We start from the raw sequence: 21,195 nt of genomic DNA on the forward strand, positions 1-21,195 counted from the left end.
ACTCTTAAATCAAGAAGCAGGCCCTGATTCTCAAGGAGCATTTTTGTCCCTTTTGCCCCTTTAGTGATACAGCATTTCCTGTACAAACCAAATGGGTGTTGGAAAGTGCTAGGAGAATAACAGAAAAGGCAGTTTTTAACACATCTGAAGGATCCAACCTTTAAATTGCTCTTACAAGATCATGTTTATTGTTTAGGTGTCAGTCTTGCAAAGAGTTGGCTGTCCAGGGGACCATCTCTTCCTTTTAAACCATATCCTCCGATGTCCAGCAGGTGTCAGTGGATGGGCTGCTTCATTCATTCAGGTGTGAATGGTTAATCCTGTGTGCTTGGGTTTTTTTTGGCTGGGATTTTGGAATGGGTGGGAGAAAAGAGTCTGTCCCTCCTGCTTGATACCATAGGACTATCAGTTGAATAGCTAGGACACCAGGGCATTTCCAGAGATATGGAATCTGAAGCCTAGAAAGGAAAGAAGGAGCCAAAGTCTTTCTGTGGGGCTTTGATGGGCTGAATTTTCTCCCTTTATTTTCCTTCCTCAGAAAATCCCTCTTTCAGAAACAGCCTTCCCAGTCTTGTGCTGCAGTGAGACTTCCAGCTAAAGGGAGAAATCGTGACTCCTTTGAAGAGTAGTTTCTCAGATCAGCTAGTGTCAGCTAGTGGTCTTCGTCAAGATGCTCCTTTAATATTAGAAAGTTAAAGGAAAAGCTATATCATGGAAATCGAGAGATTTTATATAGAAGTTGAAACTAAACTAGCTGTGGTTTTGGTTTGCTTATTGAAATTTTGGTTTAATTACAGATCAAAGTCTTGGATAATCCATCAGGAGTCTTTCATTTTATGCAGTCCCTTGCCTTGCTTATGTCTCCTGTCAAGTAAGTGGGAATGGAGAGTTTGTAAATGTGTTCTGAAAATGCTTATTTGTGGATATTCAAATACATGGTGGCACTAACTATATTCCGATTATGTCAGGGAATTTCAGAATGGGCACAGGAAACAGAGAGAGAAGTCTAACACTTTGTTTTTCACTCATCTCCTATTTGCAGCCTCATCACTATTTTCAGTATAACCAACTTAATATACAGTATACTGTATGCTTCTTTTCAGAGGCTAAATATTTAGCATGATGCATGTACAATATTTCTTTAGTTCCTATAATTGTTAAAATATAATTCTCGGCTGCTCTTTACTGGAACAGTTGTCATGGATGATACTTCTGAAAAGGAGATTCCCGAGTCACTACATTTGGAACAGCTGTTGCATGCAAAGATTATGCTGTTTATTTTCCCCCAAACCCTATATTTCTAACTTCACTCTGAAAAAAACATTGCAATACTTGATGAAAACAGTGAAGTCAAGGATCAGTGATAGCAAATGAAACATCAGATAAAATAAATGATTTGTCCAAAACCAATCTGCTCCTGTTAGTGTCCTCCTTCTCATCCCTCTGCACTCTGTTCTGTTATCTTTGTAAAGGTTAGGGTGACTTTCATGTTTGTGTGTGCTAACTGCATTATGAAAGTTACAGCTGCTGGTGTTCTGAGTGTCAAGATTGTAATTACTAAGCCTGACTGAATTGAAGCAGTTCTCTAGAAATATTTTAAATGGCTAAGGAAAGAATTGGACTGAGTTATTTTTAGAGTCAGCCCTTGATTTTCTGAGCCCCAGTTGACTGAAACGCCAACAATTCGTTGAAGGCTTGATTTCAGTGCTTAAGGATTTATATGATACGCTGAGCTGGCCAAGGATGTCTGGGAAAGAAATTAGCTGATGCATTTTGACATCTGCTCAGAGTTTATAGGCAAGGTTGAAAACCCTGGAGCAGATCCTTCAGCTCTTGCAAATCTGCAAAGCTTTATTGAACTCCTTGAAGCAGTATTGAAGTATATCAGCTGAGAATCTGGCCCTCTGAGGGAAGATGTCAGTCTGTGGAGCCAGGTTTTGGGTGTCCCCTGATACCTTGAATAGTCAGAATTGCACTGTAGCTGTTTCAAGTCAATAGCAACAAACCTAGTTTCTTAAACATGATCAGGTAGGTAACCAGAGTACAAATTCACAGCGATCAATTTTTCTTTTTTCTTATCACCGGTATTGGATGCTGAGAGAAGATATGGTTATCGTGACAGTATGCATAGAGTTTCACTAGCTTGTGGCTGGTCTTGACAGATTGAGAGAAATCAGACCTTTAGATCATTATGGTTACTATGTTGGTTTTTCCCCTACTTCATTTTTGATGTGGAAGTATTACCTGGTATCACCTGTACAGTTAAGTAGTCATATACACTGTTGGAAAGCCAGAATACCAGGTGATGTAAAGTGTAGGATTCCATCTCTAGAGACTTTCAGGTTAGCAGCCAGAAACATAATCTTGAAATGGGAGTATGAAGAAAAACTAGGTGATCAGAATGAGGCGTTTAAGGTCTAGTGCCTCATGAGCTGTCAGAACTAGATATGAATGCTTCATACCATGGGAAGAGACCTGCTCTTTGGTTTGGTTATATGTTTGGTTATACTCCTTTTGGCTTCTGAACTTGTGACTTTTATTGACTTTCGAGGTCCTTCAGGGCTCCTCACCACACTTCTGGCCACCTCTCATTTGTTATAAAGATATAGGCTCGCATCTTGGGTCACCGTATGACCTATCTATTTCTGGACCCCATTACCATAGTGTAACAGTCTTTAATTTATCCCCACAACATCCTCTTGAATGTTTACTTTGTTTCTCTAATTTACTTATGTCTCACTTTCATGTGAAATCAATTTGTATTCCCCAGAAATCGAGCGGATTTTATGTGCCACATGACTCCAAGTGAAAGAAAATGCTCTTCCTCCTCTGGGAAAGAATCTGGGAACTGGACATTAGTAGATGAGGGAGGAGAAGAGGTACTTTTAAAACTAAACAGCCCTGCTTAATGCTTGAGTTCAAGCCTGTTGTACAAGTCTTACTAAAAGGTTGGAGGAAGGAAAAATTGAATATTCTCCTACAATGAATTTCCATTTCAGACAATAAATCTTGTATTCCCTTCTGTTCCCTTGATCATAGAACAACGATACTCAGACCTCAGTAGTTCAGGAGCCAAATTAATTATCAACATCATAGGTGCTAGAACTGGGGGTGCTGTTGTGCCCTCCAGCTTGAAGTTCTTTATTATACGTAGGGTTTATAATCTGGTTCAGTGGCTCTTGCTACCCCCAATATACAAATTGTTCCAGTGCCCTGATCAACGTTACCGAAAAGAGCCACAGTAGTGTGAATTCATGGTTTTGTTTACTATAATGCTATTCATTTTAAACAGCATGACAGGAAATATTTAGTTACATACAATCTCACAACAAATAAATTAATAGCTAATGCAAATTGATAATTTAATTGGTTAATAACATAGTAAAAGCATCTTGATTGGTTAATGATTAAAATCATAGTGTTTTAATATCATATGCTGCAAAGAGCTACAGACAACATATATTTAAGAGCCATTTGTGGCTTATTAATTGTAGGCTGAGTATCATTTGTGTAGAGTATTAAATTTCCACTAATATAAATCTGAGATTAAATTATTTGAGGTATTCTATCTGAAAGGAGGGAAATAGAATAGTCTGTTCTAAAAATAGTTGTATAAAATTATTATTGTTTTTAACAGTACAGAAATAAATACCCCTTTGAGAGCTTCCCTCCTTTCAGCCATCATGAAAATATTGCTTTGTTAGGGGCTAAGATGTTTTTTCTTCTTTCTTTGAAGATGGTATCTACCACTTTTTAATAGGTGATGGCTGCTGCAATGTAGAAACACAGAAAAGGGGAATAAAAGTATATATTATGAGTGTGACGCTCCCTAGATATACCCAGGATTGTGAGGTACCTCACCATACGTGCCCTTAGCCTGAAGCAGTTTTGTCTGTGCCTGGTGTGGATATCTTCTCTGAAACCACCAGCCCTCTGGCAGTACAAGCACTGTCTTTTAGGCCTCTGTTGGATGTGGTAACTCTCTCTTCCTCCCACCAGTCCTCAGAATATTTCCTTCAGTTCCCCGCATTTTATTCACTGGATAAGCATAACATTACCAGACCTGCTGTTCACAAAGGAACTGTACATGCTAGTTTGTGAGAGTCAACCCCAGATCATCACTTGCTTAATACCATAGCTCTTAGGTATATTTATAGTGAAAACAAGCATAATCTTGTTTTGCCTAAGAATAAAGATTCCATTGAGAATGAGTAAGAACGTTGGAAATAAAAGCCTTAAATATGAAATAAAACCAACACTTTTTCAAGAGACTAAACTCAACTAGCAGGTTAAATTCTTGTCTACAGAAGTTGATCACGCCCAAGGTTCTTCCCAGCATTTTCAGCCGACCCTTAGTGAGACCCTTTCACAAAGCAAAATCACTGTCCTTTTACTTCCTCAGTGAAAGGTGACAGGGTGCTGCTTTTTCCCCTATTAATGAGAATAGAGAGTGTAGATGTGTCCCTTCAACTAGGGTTCTTCCTACAGTACCGCTCTTTTTCTTCTTGTTAGTTTCTTTCTGAAGTCCCCACATTTCCTTCATCAGTTCAGACTGATGATAGGCGACTCAATGCAAAGTATATAATTCTTAGTTTTACATTCAAATGGCCATATATAAAATATTTGTTGTCTGACAGGAAACCGGTTTTTCATCTTGGCTGGCAGCCTGTGCCTAAATCCAGACTGTTAAAATGTTCAGGACATGCACCTTACTACTAATGTGTCACAATGGTATTGATGACCAGAGTGATAAAGACTTTTATTAGAAACCTTACATGACATTCTTTGGTGACTTAGAATGCACCTCTCAGCCTCAAGAGATTTCTACAGCCTCTGTGCATCCCCTGTGTGTCCCTTGCCAGTTGGCACTAACATTCTGTGCTCACAGTGAAGTATGGGAAGGAGACTAGTATCCCTTTTCTACATTCTTTCTCAGCCAGCCCCTCCCCCCAATTCTGTTTAAAAGATAGTATGTTAGCTAGGTCCATTCATTGTTTTCTCCCCATTCACTTTGGGGAAGCTAATAAAATCCACTCTGATTTTTTTTCCGCCTGTAGGATGAAGATCCCGAAACTAGCTGGATTCTCCTTTTGGAAGATGACTTGATTGTTCTCCTATCACAGTTTCCATTTCATGAACTGTTTCAGAATTTTCTTGGGTTTAGCGCTAAAGGTGAATTGTTTGATAAATCTATAGACTTGTGCTGGATAAGGAATGATTTTAAAGGTTAAGTATGTTGGGGACTAATATTGTTCCAATGTTACTCTGAAACATGAGATTTTAGCCATCGTTTCACTCTGACTCCTTTTGGTAACTGGCAGTAGTTCCACTTTTCAGATCCCATTTTTACTGCCCTATGAGTTATAAACTGCTCAGACCTTGAGCTCAACAAATGGTCTGGTAGCACTTTATAGACTAACAAAACATGTAGATGGAATCATGAGCTTTCGTGGGCACAGCCCACTTCTTCAGATGACTGGAGTTTTGAGTTTAGGATGTGCAGACCCAAAATAAATAGGAGAGAAGGGAGAAGAGGGAATGAAGAAAATGGAAGGGGGAGGGAAGTAAGGAGCAGAGGGTAAGAAAATATCAAAGGGAAAACCAAATAGGCAGAACTGGTAAAACTAACTCAGCTACTCCCTGAACCTTGAGCACAATCACTGTTCCTTAAATTCTCCTTATCTCTATCCACCCATGAGAAGGGAGTGCTTGCAGAAGATCTTGTTGTGCACAAAGTTTATGTAAGCAATTCAATTTTCATCTACTGTGAATCTGTCTGGTACAAAATTATACTCATGATTTATTTTATAAAGCATATAGGAGTAGAAGAGTAGAAATGCATTCCCCATTTTTTCTAATGTTTTTTGAGTTGTACATTTCTAAGTTACTCGTTGATTTGTGTGAAGTTTACGGTTCAGTGTTTTGGTTTTGTAGGTGTTTATTTCCCGGAAAAAACAAGCCCTCAGGAGATGATGAAGATTTTTGCCTTCGCCAACTCCTTACTGGAGCTTCTAGCTGTGGGGCTGGAAACATTTAACAGAGCACGCTACAGGCAGTTTGTGAAACGAATTGGTCATCTGATCAGGTAAGAGGAAAAGCTTTCTTTTCTCTGTCATCTGAATCTATGCAGACAGATCTTGAAGTTTACAGAGTTGGCAATAGATCTGACAGTAAATCTAGCAATGTACATGGGTCTATGAATGTGATACTGGAATTCTGTTGTATTTAATTTGGAGTTCATTGTAGGGATGTGAATGGCTGACTGGTTAAGTGATGGGGACTGGAGCAGCTCCCTGCCAACCGTGGACAGGGGGTTGCTCCAGCCCTGTGGGGCCTGCCAAGAACAGGGGCTGTTCCAGCTGTTCGGAGCAGCCCCTGTCCATAGTGGGCCCGGGAGCATTGCAGGCAGGGGCTGCTCCACCCGAGCTGGAACATTCCCCCTGGTTGTTTCCCCTGTAATTGGTTAATGGGTTAAATATCATGTTTAACTGGTTAACCAATTCAATGGGATTTTACATGCCTAATTCAGTTATAGTATTTCCCTACATTTAGGTTAGAACCATAGGGGGCACCAGACTCATAGGATGGAGGGTACACAGTGGGGCAAAGAAAAGCTGCATGACCATTGGTTCATGCTATCTGTAAGTAGTTATTTGAAATAGTCCCACTGCCCCTCCTTGTCCAGTGGGTTCACACAGCTACTCAGCAGAGGTCAATGAACAGTGTGGTGGAGCAGAGGTATTTTTAATATGTAAAATAAATACAATATACTGAGCCATCAGTGCTGCTCCTTCACCCTGTGCAGCAAATAGCAGTCTGACATGGAGACTGCCGAGCCAGAGCCAAAAGGCTTAAGAAGCAGCATTTGAAGAAAAATGATATTTTCATTCTCTGCATGGATATCTTTAAACTCCCTTGTAGATTTCCACCACAAATTCAGCCACTACCATCTGTCCAGGAACCTGTCTCTGGAACACTCCCACACTAGCATTAACTTCCTGGACACCACAATCAGCTTCAGCAGTGGAACCGAAGACAGCCATATCTAGGAAACGCACAGATCACCACACCTATGTTCAGACATCCTTAACCACCCCAAACAAACCAAGAAATCTGTTGTCTCAGTGAGCCACTCAATTTGCTCCTCAGAAGAAGTCCAGGATATACACCTTAACACACAAAAACACCTTTGCCAAACAAGGACATTTCCACACCACCAAAGAAGTAGATCACATCATGCAATGGGTCACCCAGATACCCTGAGAGAGCCTGCTTCGGTATAAAAGTAAAACCTCTTCTGGTCACAAACAGTGATGTAACCCATTTTTCCTCCCTGGGTTACTTGGGAGCAGGTCACACTCACAGGTGTGCCTGGGCACCTGATGGTTTTAACATAAAAGGAGATCCTGAGTACCCCAGTGGTGATGTTTCATTGGGGAAAACCCTATCCACTCCCTTGCTGCTGTCCCTTGCTCATAAAGAACATACAATGGCGGTACCTCCACCTGGCTGGCCCTGTACACACTTAATGGTGTGCCTTGGGAGCTTTCAGGATTAAAATTATTCCAGCAATAATCTGGATCTAAGTCCAGAACAACAACTACAAATCATATACATCTAATAGATTACATTAGAATGAATAACCTTTACTTAACAACTTAAAGAAACAGAGTTTAACAGATTAGCAGTGAATAACACTAACAAAGTACACAGAAATAATAATAGGAAACTTATCTATCTGGCATTTGCACTGCCACATTTATCCCACCCCAGAGTACGCACTCCTCAGGACTTACAATACCATACACTTGCTTGTGTGAGCGCGCTTGAAGATTTTGCAGCTGGAGTGGATGATTCTAATCTCCTTCTATGTGCTGAATGCAGAGTAGCTTCTAGCCACAGTTACAGCCAAAGGGCAATCAGAAGCAGCCTGCTAGATTCCAGTCCCAAAGGCTCTTAGTCCAAGTCTGTAGCTGCAACCTAACAGCTCTTAGACTGGATCAAACTCCTCCACAGCAGCCTGGCTCCTTTTTTCCAAAAACAAAGGGAAGAGTCCACAGACTGCTGAGCCTCCCTCCACACACACAGAGAGCCTCAGACCCCAAACAAAAAAACCCCTTCCATCCCGGTTTCCTCAAGGGCTCATGGGAATTGTAGTCTCTGGGGCTAGATTGCATCACACAGAATCTTCCTAGAAAATAAGATGAGGCACTTTTAGTAGGGACTGCAGTTGTAGCCTACAACCGTACACTGGAAGGCTGAAAGAATTGGGTTTGTTTAGTTTAGAAAAGAGAAGATTGAGGGGGGACATGAAAGCCGTTTTCAGGTATCTAAAAGGGTGTCCTAAGGAAGAGAGCGAAAACTTGTTCATCTTGGCCTCTGAGGCTAGAACAAGAAGCAATGGGCTTAAACTGCAGCAAGGGAGGTTTAGGTTGGACATTAGGAAAAAGTTCCTAACTGTCAGGGTAGTCAAACACTGTACTAAATTGTCCAGGGAGGTTGTGGAATCTCCATCTCTGGAGATATTTAAGAGTAAGTTAGATAAATGTCTATCAGGGATGGTCTAGACAATATTTGGTCCTGCCATGAGGGCAGGGGACTGGACTCGATGTCCTCTAGAGGTCCCTTCCAGTCCTAGTATTCTATGATTCTATGGAACCCATATGGAGTATCATCAAACTATAATCTACACTTGATCTTTCCTGAACTCCTTCTTCCAGCTTTCAAACAGTCCCCTAACATTGTCAAGCTCATCACAAGCAAGCTCTACATGCAGAGACTTCAAAGAGGCTCCAGACCCTGCCAGAACAACAGATGGAAACCTGGATACATGTCTCCACTGTAGGAAGATCAATGTCATCCATGGCACATCTTTTCATATGTGGTATGCCCGATCCACGCATTAAATGCCCAGAAACAATTGTGTGGGTGAAAGCAGACGGTCACTATGTTCTCCAGTGAACTCACACGAGAAAATGATAGAAGACAAAAACACCCTGTCATCTGGTTTAACATTTTTCATGAAGAGATCACATCAGTCCTCATTCTTCAAGGAAATCTGCACAACATTTTGAAAAGCAGATCCTGGGAGCTTACATTCGTGACTCTGCCAGACACTAAAAATCATAGACTGAATGAGCACTGGATTTACTGCCTGTTACATCTGTCTGTAATCTATAACCTACTCTTTTGGTCTTGTGACTGCAATGGTGTTAGTGGGCCATTCTATCTTGAATATGTGTTAGAATATGTGTTAATTGTTTGTTTGTGCTAAATAATCTGTTCCGTGTTGCATTTAGCTGTGATATTCTTAGGACATGTCAACTACAAAATTAAATGGACATGTCCACACTATGCTCCTTCTGTTGGCAGTGTGTGTGTTCTCACCAGGAGAGCTTCTACTGATTTACTATGTGAGGCACATTAATTCATGCTTTCCATTTTGGGGTTAATTATATCATTAGATGTTCTGCGTGCTTTCTCTGTGCTAACCTACAAGAACGGCAGGTGATTTCATTCCCCTCAATATTTTAAGTTCTTTGTTGTTCTAGTGAATGGACATAACTCACTCTAGTGAGTGGCCAAAAGCCACTCTACATGGTTCCTTTTACAATTTTGGCCATTCAATCTACGTGTTTGTTACTGTGTAATCTAGCTTGTACTCTGTTTAAGACAAAGGTTATGGCTTTATTTTCTCAGCATGATACAAAGTTAATGGTTCTTTATTAATTATTAGATGTCAAATATTTTTGTCAAATATAAAGGAAGGGGATGTATTTGACATACACACTTCTGTGTTCTAACCAGTTTGGTCTAGTAAAGTATCAGTCTATTTACCTGTAAGATAATGGAAAAATAGCATAGGAATTATGACTCTCGGAGGATAGAAGGTGGAACTTTTGGCTCTTCCTTGTGTGGTTATGGATACTGATGACATCTTTATTTTTTCTGTCCTCCTTTCCCTTACTCCCCATTGTATAGAATGACAGTTTGTTATGTGAGCGACCACTGGGCCCAGTATGTTAGCTGCAATAAAGAGTATGGATCAATAATGCACCCTTATTCTGTGGAGAAACTGCAAGTCGAATTTGATGAACTGTTTCTTCGGGCTGTTCTACATGTGTTGAAGGCAAAAAGGTAGGAAATCCCAACAAAGGATATGAAAATGTACACTAAAACGCTATTAAAAACAAGAGGAGGTGAAGGCTGTGTCTGCATATGGGAATAATAAAACCCCTCTGCAGATTCCAGATCTTCATGAACAGCTTGAACTTGATTGTAATTTAGTATTTTAGTAGTGTTTAAATATTTTCTGTTGATTTAACATGCAAGATCTTTAAACATGTAGATGATACCAAAATGGGGGATGGTTGGGACTCAATTTTCAGGTAGCTGTAAGCTATGCTGTGGGGACTTGCCCAGCACAAAGTGGGATCAACATCAATGGAGCTGAAAGGCCACTCTTGAACCCCTCTTTCCACAATGAGACGGGGTCTCTCAGCCAGATCAGAGGGCCTGGACCAATAATTTCTTTTCAGTGCTCTGAGGCTTATTATTGAGCAAATTATTTCTACTTGGCTTAAAATCCAACAGGTTGGGTGTCTGGCTGTTCATGTCTGAGATGCCTTATGCCACGTTGTCGAGTGGCATGCTTTGGAAGCTCTTCTTCATCATGCATTGTGCAGAAAATGAGCAGCTGGAAAATCTCTGCTCCACCATGCAGCCTGCTGACTGCAAGCGCACACTCAAAGGTAAAATTCTTTTGCTTGCTGTGACTTAAGGAACCTGCAGGGCAATGTTTTGAATTCTGTTTTGGATCCATAGCTAAGCATAGAATGTTCACAGACCTTGTGAAGTCCAAAGAACAAGGATGTTGCCCTTTCTGACTGGTGACTGCAATTACTTGGTTTTGAACAAGGAGGCACCCACCTTTCACAAGTGCCTTCTTTCTGGTTGGGTGTGAGCCTGTTTTTCTTTCAGCTCTTATAATGAGGTGGCATTAAGGATGCAAATGGGCAACTGATGGTGCTTACTGGTAATTGATTAACTGACGCACCAGCCTGGCTGGCAGTCCTCTGCCCCAGGGGACTAGCTGCCAGAGCTGGCAGGGCCAGGTCCACCATGCCTGTGGGATCCTGCTTAATTGGTTAATCATTTAAATGTATGTGTTACTGCAAAATTAACAGCATTCACACAGTTTTCCAAAAATATAAAGCTGAAATCTTCAGTTTCAACACTCAGCAGTTGTGTAATGTTCTCTTCAATCCAGGGCAAGGCTCAGCAACTTTTGCTTTCCTATGTCAGGGAGAAGCAGAGCTTCCCCCAGGCTTTGCAACACAGAATTCTTGGACAATCATTTGGTCTTGGGTTCAGTGTTCCAGTGCTCACTTAAGTTTTCAATCAATGCAGAATGAATTTACTAACTTAACTTGTTGTCTAAAATCATGGTGTATGGGATGAACACAATCCCTAAACTTACTTAAAACCTAGTTGCTCTGCTTGGCTGGCCCTAGTTCTGATCTTGCCTTTACTGACTATGTAAACTATTTAAAAATGATTAAAGGAAAAGGGCTTGTAATGGCGAACAGCATTCACCTCTCATGGGTGCCCCTGGTTTGCTGACCAGTTCAGCAGGGCCCATCACAGTACCCTCACCTGGTAGGGTAAGTTCTGGGTTCTTGCTAGGTTCTAGGTCCAGTTCCCTGGATTCTGCCTGCCCATACTGACCTGTCCATGGTCCTGTAGCTCTTTTAGCCAGCCAGGGACTTGGTCATCTGCAGCCCTTTCTGGGTTCTATCTTGCCTGGAGTGAATGGTCTGCAGTCTTGCTACTTTTCCATGCAGCCATGCACCCACTTTTCTCTCTTCAAGCTCCAGGCAGGAACCGAGTGCTCTGCTCTACTGCTTTCTGATTGGCTGTTGTAGCAGCCTCTCTAGCAGCTTCTTTTCTGCTTTTTTGTCCCTGAGTGGGAAGTGGCAGGCTCATGAGAACCTCCAGCAGGGTCTTCTGGACCTGGTTTTTACCCTACCACCAGTCTTTTCACGCAATTTTGTATTTTACTTGTGGAACTCATTTCCACAAGAGATCATTGAAGTAAACAGCTTAATACATTTTTTAAAAACCCAAACACTTTTATGGATAATCATAGAATCATAGGACTGGAAGGGACCTTGAGAGGTCATCGAGTCCAGCCCCCCGCCCTCAAGGCAGTACCAAGCTCCGTCTACACCATCCCTGACAGATGTCTATCTAACCTGTTCTTAAATATCTCCAGAGAGGGAGATTCCACCACCTCCCTTGGCAATTTATTCCAATATTTGACCACCCTGACAGTTAGGAATTTTTTCCTAATGTCCAATCTAAACCTCCCTTGCTGCACTTTAAGCCCATTACTCCTTGTCCTGTCCTCAGAAACCAAGAGGAACAAATTTTCTCCTTCCTCCTTGTGACACCCTTTTAGATATTTGAAAACCGCTATCATGTCCCCCCTTAATCTTCTTTTTTCCAAACTAAACAAGCCCAGTTCATGAAGCCTGGCTTCATAGGTCATGTTCTCTAGACCTTTAATCATCCTCGTCGCTCTTCTCTGTACCCTTTCCAATTTCTCCACATCTTTCTTGAAATGTGGCGCCCAGAACTGTACACAGTACTCCAGCTGAGGTCTAACTAGTGCAGAGTAGAGCGGCAGAATGACTTCACGAGTTTTGCTTACAACACACCTGTTGATACAACCTAGAATCAAATTTGCTTTTTTTGCAACAGCATCACACTGTTGACTCATATTCAACTTGTGGTCCACTATGACCCCTAGATCCCTTTCCGCCATGCTCCTTCCTACACAATCGCTTCCCATCTTGTATGTATGGAACTGATTGTTCCTTCCTAAGTGGAGCACTTTGCATTTCTCTTTATTAAACTTCATCCTGTTTACCTCTGACCATTTCTCTAACTTGCTAACATCCAAATATAGAGTAATAATAATTAATGCATTCCCCCCAGGACTTTTGGAAATAATCTAGTTCCTTATGTTTCAGGACATAAACCAACCTATAATTTTTGGGGTTAGGAAGAAACCTTTCAGTTGCTTCTGGGTTTCTTGCACCTCATCTAAAAGGGGTTGGGCTGGCCATTTTTGGAGGCAGGATACTGCATAATATGGGCCACTGGGTTCAATCCAGCCTGGCAATTCATATGTCTCAGTTTATGTTTCTGGTATTTGACTAAAGGTAAAATACACATTTTGTTATAGGAGGCAATTAACCATTTAATCTCTATTGTCACACCCATGTGATTTGCAGACCCAGAACACATTGAAAGCTTTGAGAAGTATCTTACATCCATGAACTGCTCGGAAGAAATTTGTCTACTCACCACGTTTGCTCAAATGGCACAAGCCAAGCGGGCTGATGTGGATGAGGACTTCATCAGAGTCATCGTACTGGAGATCTATGAGGTGGGCAACATCCCAGGGCCGATTCTGAGAGGTGCTGAACACTATTGTGGGGCACTGATTTTTGGTTTTAAAAGGAAAGTTCAAGTCATTCAGCACCCATTAGGATTAGGGGGTTAGCTGATAACCCAATCAAGCTATTCTTCTAGCTTGGTTGTGCAGTTCTTTAGGACTGAAATGAAGTAACCCAGATGGCTTGTTTGTCATTGCTACATGGGCACATCACTTCTGTATGCCAGGCTGCAATGAACAAAGTCAGGACATGGAAAATCTTTTCGTTTCCTTGCCTTGTTCCCTTTCTCTATTGGAGCAGGCCTATCTTGGAGCAGGCCTATTGTGCATCAGAACTGCCTGACCGGGAGCTCTGACTCCAATTTTATTGCTACCTGTGTGTGCTCCATTTTAATTTCCTGAGATCCGTGGAATCCATGCAGCCAGGTGCTGTGATCCAGTAACTTTTGGTGCCGTGTCTGGATATACAGTTGATAGAATCATAAAATACTAGAATTGGAAGGAACCTCGAGAGATCATCAAGTCCAGTCCCCTGTCCTCACGGCAGAACCAAACAGTGTCTAGATCATTCCTGATAGATGTCTGAATGACCTGCTCTTAAATATCTTCAGTGATGGAGATTCTACAACCTCCCTAGGCAATTTATTCCAGTATTTAACTAGTTAAGAACATTTACTGGAGTTTGCAGTTTGTAAACACCACACCCCAGGATCAGCAGAAATTACATATTTTATTGTATTCTCCACTATATTGCCAATGAACCTAATCGCGCTCTCTCTCTCTGTTGGTCTCTCTCCCCCCTGCTTTCTGTTCTCATCTTCTCAGATATCTTATGTCAGCCTTTCCACAAGAGAGTCCTTTTCAAAGGTTGGCAGAGAACTCTTGGGAGCAATCACGGGTGTCCATACGGGGGTAATTTCCGTACTTCTGGATCGAGTTAGAGACACCATTGAAAAAGTTGGGATGGTAAGAGCCAATCCATGTCCCTTAAAAAAGCCACTATTAAGAGATTAAAGTGGATGTTATGACCTAGTGTTTTAAAGATGAATAACCTGAAGGGGTTTTATTAGGTGGTGCAAACAGATTCTAGTAGTGCTGTGACCGTCAGCAAATATTTTCAATGTGTTCAAGTGGGAATAAATAGAATGGGAGAATGAGAGATGCTAGGATCAGAGTTGAGTAATGGGTTAGTTGGGATTGAGATTGTTGTTACTACTGTCTGTTGTATAGTGCAGAGCACCTTGTCAGCACTAAAGGAAATCATTCTCTTTAAACTTTGATATGCAATATGTGTATTTCCATCCCTCCAGGTTTCCTTATACTTGTTTAAAGAGCTGCCATTGTACCTTTGGAAGCCCTCTTCCTCCGAGATAGCACTGATCCGTGACTGGTTATTGAATTACAGTCTGAACACAGTGGAGAATAAATTAGCCTGCATTATCCTGGAAGGGCTGAACTGGGGATTTGGTGAGCATGTATGTATTAAAAAATAAAATCCTAACACTCAGACCTGAGAAAAACTGTTGTTCAGCTAGCATTTTAACTAATCATGAATGTTGGAGATCAGCCAGCAATACCACTAGCACATTCTACTTGGATGTGATGGGTTGCTTTGTATATATTTGAAGGTGTGAGAATGCAGGTAGCCCACTGGGTTGGGAAGATGTCACTGGAGGAACCAGTTCTATTCTGCTGCCATTCTGTCACAATTGTAATTGGCAGAGGCATTTGAGCCAGAGCGCTCTCATTATAAATCAAAAGAAGCAGCTGGCAGTGTGTTTGTTTTGTAATGGCCTATTGACTCTGGTTTGTGCTTCTCTCCAGGATCCCAGAATTTCAGGTGCATGGCATAGATCATCTTTTTCTTTCCTACATTTAAGGAGGCTGGTGGATTTGTAGGGTTTGGGGAGATGTGTGTGGAAACTGAGCTAATTACATGTGAAGTTTTTGTTAGGATACAATAGACTAGAGACCTTTGGTGGTTGTGGTAAAGTCCTTCAACCTGGGATTTGAAATATTGTACAGAAACTTTAGCTTGTGAAATGTTTTTATATGTGGTGTGGTTTGTTTTTTGTTTCTGTTTTGGTTTTTTGTAAGGATAGGGCCAGAAAAGTAAAAAACAAATTAATAAACTCTTGGGGGTGTTGAGAAAGGTCATTCAGCATAGACAGGTCCCTTACTCTGGAGCTCTGTATGTCTAGAAGTCTCTGAGCCTGAGTTAATTATTTGTTAGTGGATGGTGCAAGACTTCTTTTCCTGACCAAGCATTTGGCTAATCTAATGCATCAGATATTTCTGTTTATATTGACATCTGTTCCTTGGCGATGTAATCAGAAGCCAATTGAAGATATGTTACAGTGAAAATTATGATACCGTTTTAAAGATCTTCTTTAATAAAGAAAACAAACTTTTAACAGGATACTACTCTTCACCTTGATCCAGCTGTCCATGCTGAAGTTGCATTAATGATCTTAGAAGCATACCAAAAATACCTTCCTCAAAAACCATATGGTGGGCTGCTTTCTGAAAGCATAAAACAGGTACTTCTCCCTCTCTGCTTTCTTCTTTGAATTTTTGGTGGTGGTAGATGAAAGAAGTATGGGATGGAACTCTCAAACTTAAATTTAACCCCCCCCCCCAAATTTCATGCCATTTTATTGGGTATTTCGTTATTAAAAGGATAGTTGTGATGCTCAAGCTAAAGTATTTATTACACAAAGACTATATTGAAAGAACATTGTAAAGATTGCAGAGTCAAGCTCTCAGCCTTAATACTGGCATCTCCTAACATTTATCTGTGCAATTTTGTTTCATCCCTCTTATCTGTATGCATGGTAATACATTCTTCAATTACGTGGTCCCTTGTAATTTGCTCAGGACCACTGCCTATTCAGTGCACAAAGTGGATGATGCTCAATTAATGAGCAAGCCATTCGGTACAGGCAGTCCCCGGGTTACGTACAAGATAGGGACTGTAGGTTTGTACTTAAGTCGAATTTGTACTTAAGTCGGAACTGGCATCCAGATTCAGCCACTGCTGAAAGTGACCAGCGGCTGACTACAGGAAGCCCGAGGCAGAGTTTCTCTGCCCCGGGCTTCCTGGAATCAGCCGCTGATCAGTTTCAACAGCAGCTGAATCTGGACGCCTGGGACAGAGCAGCTGGGGCGCTGCCAGGTAGGTCTCCGCAGCGCAGCACCTCAGCGCTGCGGGGACCAACCCGGCAGCACCACAGGTGCTCTACCCCAGGCATCCCCAAGTCAGCTGCTGCTGAAACTGATCAGCGGCTGATTCCAGGAAGCCCCGGGCAGAGCAACTCTGCCTCGGGCTTCCTGTAGTCAGCCGCTGGTCAGTTTCAGTAGCGGCTGACTTGGGGACGCCTGGGGCAGAGCAGCTGGGGTGCTGCTGGGTTGGTCCAGTAGCGCCGCTCCTCGGCGCTTTTGGACCAACCCAGCAGCACCCCAGCTGCTCTGCTCCAGGCATCCTGATTCAGCCGCTGCTGAAACTGACCAGCAGCGACTGAATCAGGACTCCTGGGTCAGAGCAGCTGGGGTGCTGCCGGGCTGATCCAGTAGCGCCGAGGAGCGGCGCTGCGGGACCTACCGGCAGTGCCCCAGCTGCTCTACCACAGGCGTCCGCGAGAAAAGCCCCCATGGAGACGCAGGCGGCGGGACCGAGACGCGCCACGGTGCCGCCGCCCGGGTCCTCTGCGGCTTTGCTCCGCGTCTCCTTGGTCTGCTGGGTCTCCTTGCAGACCAGGGAGACGCGGAGCAAAGACGTGGAGGACGCAGGCGGCGGGACAGCCCAGACGCGCCACGGTCCCGCCACCCAGGTCCTCCGCGGCTTTGCTCCTCCAGCAGACCAGGGAGACGCGGAGGACCCGGGTGGGACCGCAGCGCATCTGGGCGCTCCCACCGCCCGCGTCCTCCGCGGCTTTGCTCCGCGTCTCCCTGGTCTGTTGGGGGGCCCAGCAGACCAGGGAGACGCGGAGCAGCTTTTCTCGCCCCGGAGGACGCGGGCGGCGGGACCTCAGCGCTTTTGGGCGGTCCTGCCACCCGCATCCTCCGGGGCGAGAAAAGCCCTGTTCGTAAGTATGGATCCGACATAAGTCGGATCCACGTAACTCGGGGACTGCTTGTATTTTGTTTCCTCCTTCTGGTTCGGTGGTTGGCTCTGATGCCTATTCAGACCCTCATGGGGTTTTCTTTGTCACTTATCTCTGTAGGATCTGCATACATTACAAGCATTAAATTAATTTCCCAGCACCATACTAGGAGGGTGGTGATACCCACATTTTACAGATGGGGAGCTAAGGTACAGAGAGATTAAAGTCAAAAGAAGCTGTCCCACTACCTCTGTCTCCTTACCCAACGAGTCCCATCTACCCATGATCCTGTCTCCTAGTTCTTCTCCTCTCTCTGCCCTCCCAACCCAGCCAGCCACCCTTAGCCTTGTTCTTGGGAACAGCTGAACTGCTTTGGCTGAAATTTCTCTAAAACATTCAGCCGGAGACAGACACCTATCATGGGAAATTTCAACCCACGTGATTCTAACTTTGCCAAATTGTAAACAACTCAAACAGGATCTTTATAATGAATAGTTTGGGGCAATCTTAGTAGCGATACCGGCTTTGCCTGAAATAAGGCCTCCATCACTGTTGTATCTGAATGCTACACAATCTTTATTCTATTTATCCTTACAACGTCACTGTCAGGTGGGACAGTGCTCTTATCCCCATTTACAGATGGGGAACTTCAGGCCCCGATTCCCACAGGGGGTTGTGGGGGAGCAGAGATTTGAACCAGAGTCTTTAGTCCTGCTCTGATGGATCATCCTTTTTCTCTTGTCATGTTGCTGCTTTGTTATAGGTTTCATATTTGGCTAGTGTTGTTCGTTATGGAGAGACACCCGAGACCTCCTTTAATCAGTGGGCGTGGGGCTTGATTTTGCGGTTAAAGCTGCACAGAAATGATCATGGTGTGCAGCAGGGTTGGCCTGCAGTTCCCACTTTCAGTGCTACACTCGACATGACAGAATCAATCACGCTTCATCCACTGCTGAAGGCTGTCAAATCAAGCATCCCGATTGGCTGTTACCTTGCATTGGCAATGACTACACTGGGTCATAGGTAAGTGTGCTTGTGATGAGAGAATAACTCCAGTGGGCTGATCATCCTAAATGGTAATGGACTGTGTGGGGCTAATAAATTCTTGTTCATCTTCAAATGGGCTCAGTGTTTTGCTGAGGGGAATAGAAAACCTTTTCTCCAGCCGCCTCAGGATACTGCTTTCCGATAACATGCTGACTGACATATATTCCCACAGTCATAACTTAGGCTCTTTTCCCACGATAGTTGAAACTGTGCTAAGTGCTGACAGTGTTTGAACAATTATTGCTGGTGTAATGTCTCTGCCTTGGAGAGGGATGCCTTCTAAACCCTGCTAATCAAAACATTTTATCTTCCATTCCCACCTGTATTGGTCTGCAGCAACATTTTCTAGCAGTGTTGCAACAGAATGTTCAGAAAATTGAAAAAAACCCTGTTCGTAGTGTGCATTAGAGATTAAGACCCTTGTTACTTCAATTAAAACGTTAATGAGCATCCTGACCTAGCATTAAAGATGTTTCAAAACCATCCTTTCTAGCATAAACTCAGCTACTTTGTGGTTATGCTCTGTGTATGGGCTTCTCATTTGATTAATTCAAAGTGATGCAGCCATGCTACTCATGTCCTGCCTCAATATTTTCACTCTTTTTTTCCAAGTTTCAGCCATTTTACTTTTTCCATATAACACAGATGTAATTTGTCAGGAGAAATTACCCTATTGATCTGAAAATATCCGCTCAATGTTTAGTGGCAGCCAAAATAGCAAACAATGTTGGCAAACATCAGGAAAGGGATAAATAATAAAACGGAAAATGTATTGCCTCTATATAAATCCATGGTGCAGCCACATCTTGAATACTGCATGCAAGTTCTGCTCGCCCCATCTCAAAAAGATATATTGGCATTGGAAAAGGTTCAGAAAAGAGCAACAAAAATGATTAGGGGTTTGGAACAGCTTCTGTATGAGAAGAGATTAGTAAGACTGGGACTTTTTAGCTTGGAAAAGAGATGACCAAGGTTGGATACAACAGAGGTCTATAAAATCATGACCGATGTGGAGCAGGTAAATAAGGAAGTGTTATTCACCCCTTCTCATAACACAAGAACTAGGGGTCACCAAATGAAGTTAATAGAAAGCAGGTTTAAAACAAAATAAAGAAAGTATTTCTTCACACAATGCACAGTCTACCTGTGGAACTCCTTGCTGGAAGATGTTGTGAAGGCCAAGACTATAACGGTTCAAAAAAGAACTAGATGAGTTCATGGAGATAAGGTCCATGAATAGCTTTTAGCTAGGATGGGCAGGGTTGGTATTCTTAGCCTCTGTTTGCCAGGGAATGAATGACAGAGGATGGATCACTTGACGATTACTTGTTCTGTTCATTCCTTCTGGGGCACTGGCATTGGCTACTCTTGGAAAACAGGGTATTGGGCTAGATGGACCTTTGTCTGACTCAGTATGGCTGTTTTTATGTTCTTCCTCCCTTGCGTGTGCTTCCCACTAGGGTTAGAACAGTTTGATTCCATGTTTTTAGAGAGTGGCTCCTGTTTGGTGGGTGGTATGATCTGGGAATGAGATGAGACACAAGGAACTTCTGATCTGTATTATGGTATTGTCTTGCCCTGTGGCTTTGGGAAAACCTTTTACTCTAGCTCCCCATATGAAGAGTAGAGGCCAATACTGATCGTATTTCGCAGGAATGTGGAAGTTGGATTAAGATTAAAGCAAACTGAATAAGTACAGAGCTATGGAAGTGGTGGTGTTGAATATTAGTATTACATCTTTCTGGCATTGACGATCTGGGCATAGAAATGTTAACCTCACCATCTTTAACATAGCCCCAGGACAGTGTGTTTGTACTGCTAACATTTGATACCAGGAACTGCACTAAATTAGTAGCAGGTTGTCCCTTTCCCCAGATGTTCAGAACGTTAATTCTGCGGTGTCTGAGGCAGTTGCATGTTAAGAGAGCAGGAATCCCATGTAGCTCCTCATCTAGTATCTCCTGTAGTGGAATACATTGCCAGCTATCAAATGGTTTCCCATCTCCACCTGCAGCAAATACCTACTATAGTTAGAGGCCTTAGGGCTGACACACCCAGAAGTTTTACCACCTTTAAATTCCTCCTCCTTGGTGGAGAAATAAGTGGAAAGACTTGAATCTGTTCGGATAAATTCACAAAGACTGAAACTCTTCGGTATTTGTTGGTCATTTACTTTGTTTTTGTTTCTCTCTTTGGCAGCATTGAAAAGTTCTGTGCAGAAGGGATCCCTCTCTTGGGCATACTGGTGCAGTCTAGGTATCTGAGAACAGTAGTCCATGCTCTGGATAAAGTTTTACCCTTGTTCTATCCCTGCCAGTACTACCTTCTGAAGAATGAACAGTAAGCATGATCTTTATTTAACTGTAGCACCAAGGCAGAGCAGTATTAGTGTGTGGCAACTGTTGACTAGAAGCATAATCACCATGTTTGCCAAGTTGTTACTTTTAACAACCATTATGATCAGTGGTACAGCTGTGGTAGAAATGCACACCCACTATACTATCACCAGGTATGCAGACATCCTGCTGAGACCAATGCTGTAGTATGTAGTACAGTTCTTCTGTCTCTAGATGGCGTGATATG

The 21,195-nt window shown here is 42.7% G+C and overlaps 2 protein-coding genes across 2 annotated transcripts in view; one reads left to right on the top strand and one right to left on the bottom strand.

Moving 5' to 3' along the window:
• Nucleotides 1–21,195, top strand: part of EPG5 (ectopic P-granules 5 autophagy tethering factor) — an 88,924-nt gene that overhangs the window by 15,735 nt on the left and 51,994 nt on the right. Inside the window, exons 5-17 of the mRNA XM_075932735.2 lie at nt 197–304; nt 798–871; nt 2,771–2,879; nt 5,058–5,172; nt 5,935–6,085; nt 9,982–10,137; nt 10,594–10,751; nt 13,299–13,453; nt 14,288–14,428; nt 14,773–14,937; nt 15,880–16,002; nt 18,329–18,588; nt 20,812–20,952. Coding sequence (XP_075788850.2) covers nt 197–304; nt 798–871; nt 2,771–2,879; nt 5,058–5,172; nt 5,935–6,085; nt 9,982–10,137; nt 10,594–10,751; nt 13,299–13,453; nt 14,288–14,428; nt 14,773–14,937; nt 15,880–16,002; nt 18,329–18,588; nt 20,812–20,952 — 1,856 coding nt within the window. The remainder of the gene's footprint in view (nt 1–196; nt 305–797; nt 872–2,770; nt 2,880–5,057; nt 5,173–5,934; nt 6,086–9,981; nt 10,138–10,593; nt 10,752–13,298; nt 13,454–14,287; nt 14,429–14,772; nt 14,938–15,879; nt 16,003–18,328; nt 18,589–20,811; nt 20,953–21,195) is intronic.
• LOC102463526 (urea transporter 2) overlaps nt 12,173–21,195 on the bottom strand; it is a 176,227-nt gene continuing 167,204 nt past the window's right edge. The window contains exon 14 of the transcript XR_016349965.1: nt 12,173–12,254. The gene's annotated coding sequence lies outside the window, so the exon portion shown is untranslated. The remainder of the gene's footprint in view (nt 12,255–21,195) is intronic.

This window comes from Pelodiscus sinensis, chromosome 6, assembly GCF_052426305.1.
Source record: "Pelodiscus sinensis isolate ZL-2025 chromosome 6, ASM5242630v1, whole genome shotgun sequence".
NCBI lineage: Eukaryota > Metazoa > Chordata > Testudines > Trionychidae > Pelodiscus > Pelodiscus sinensis.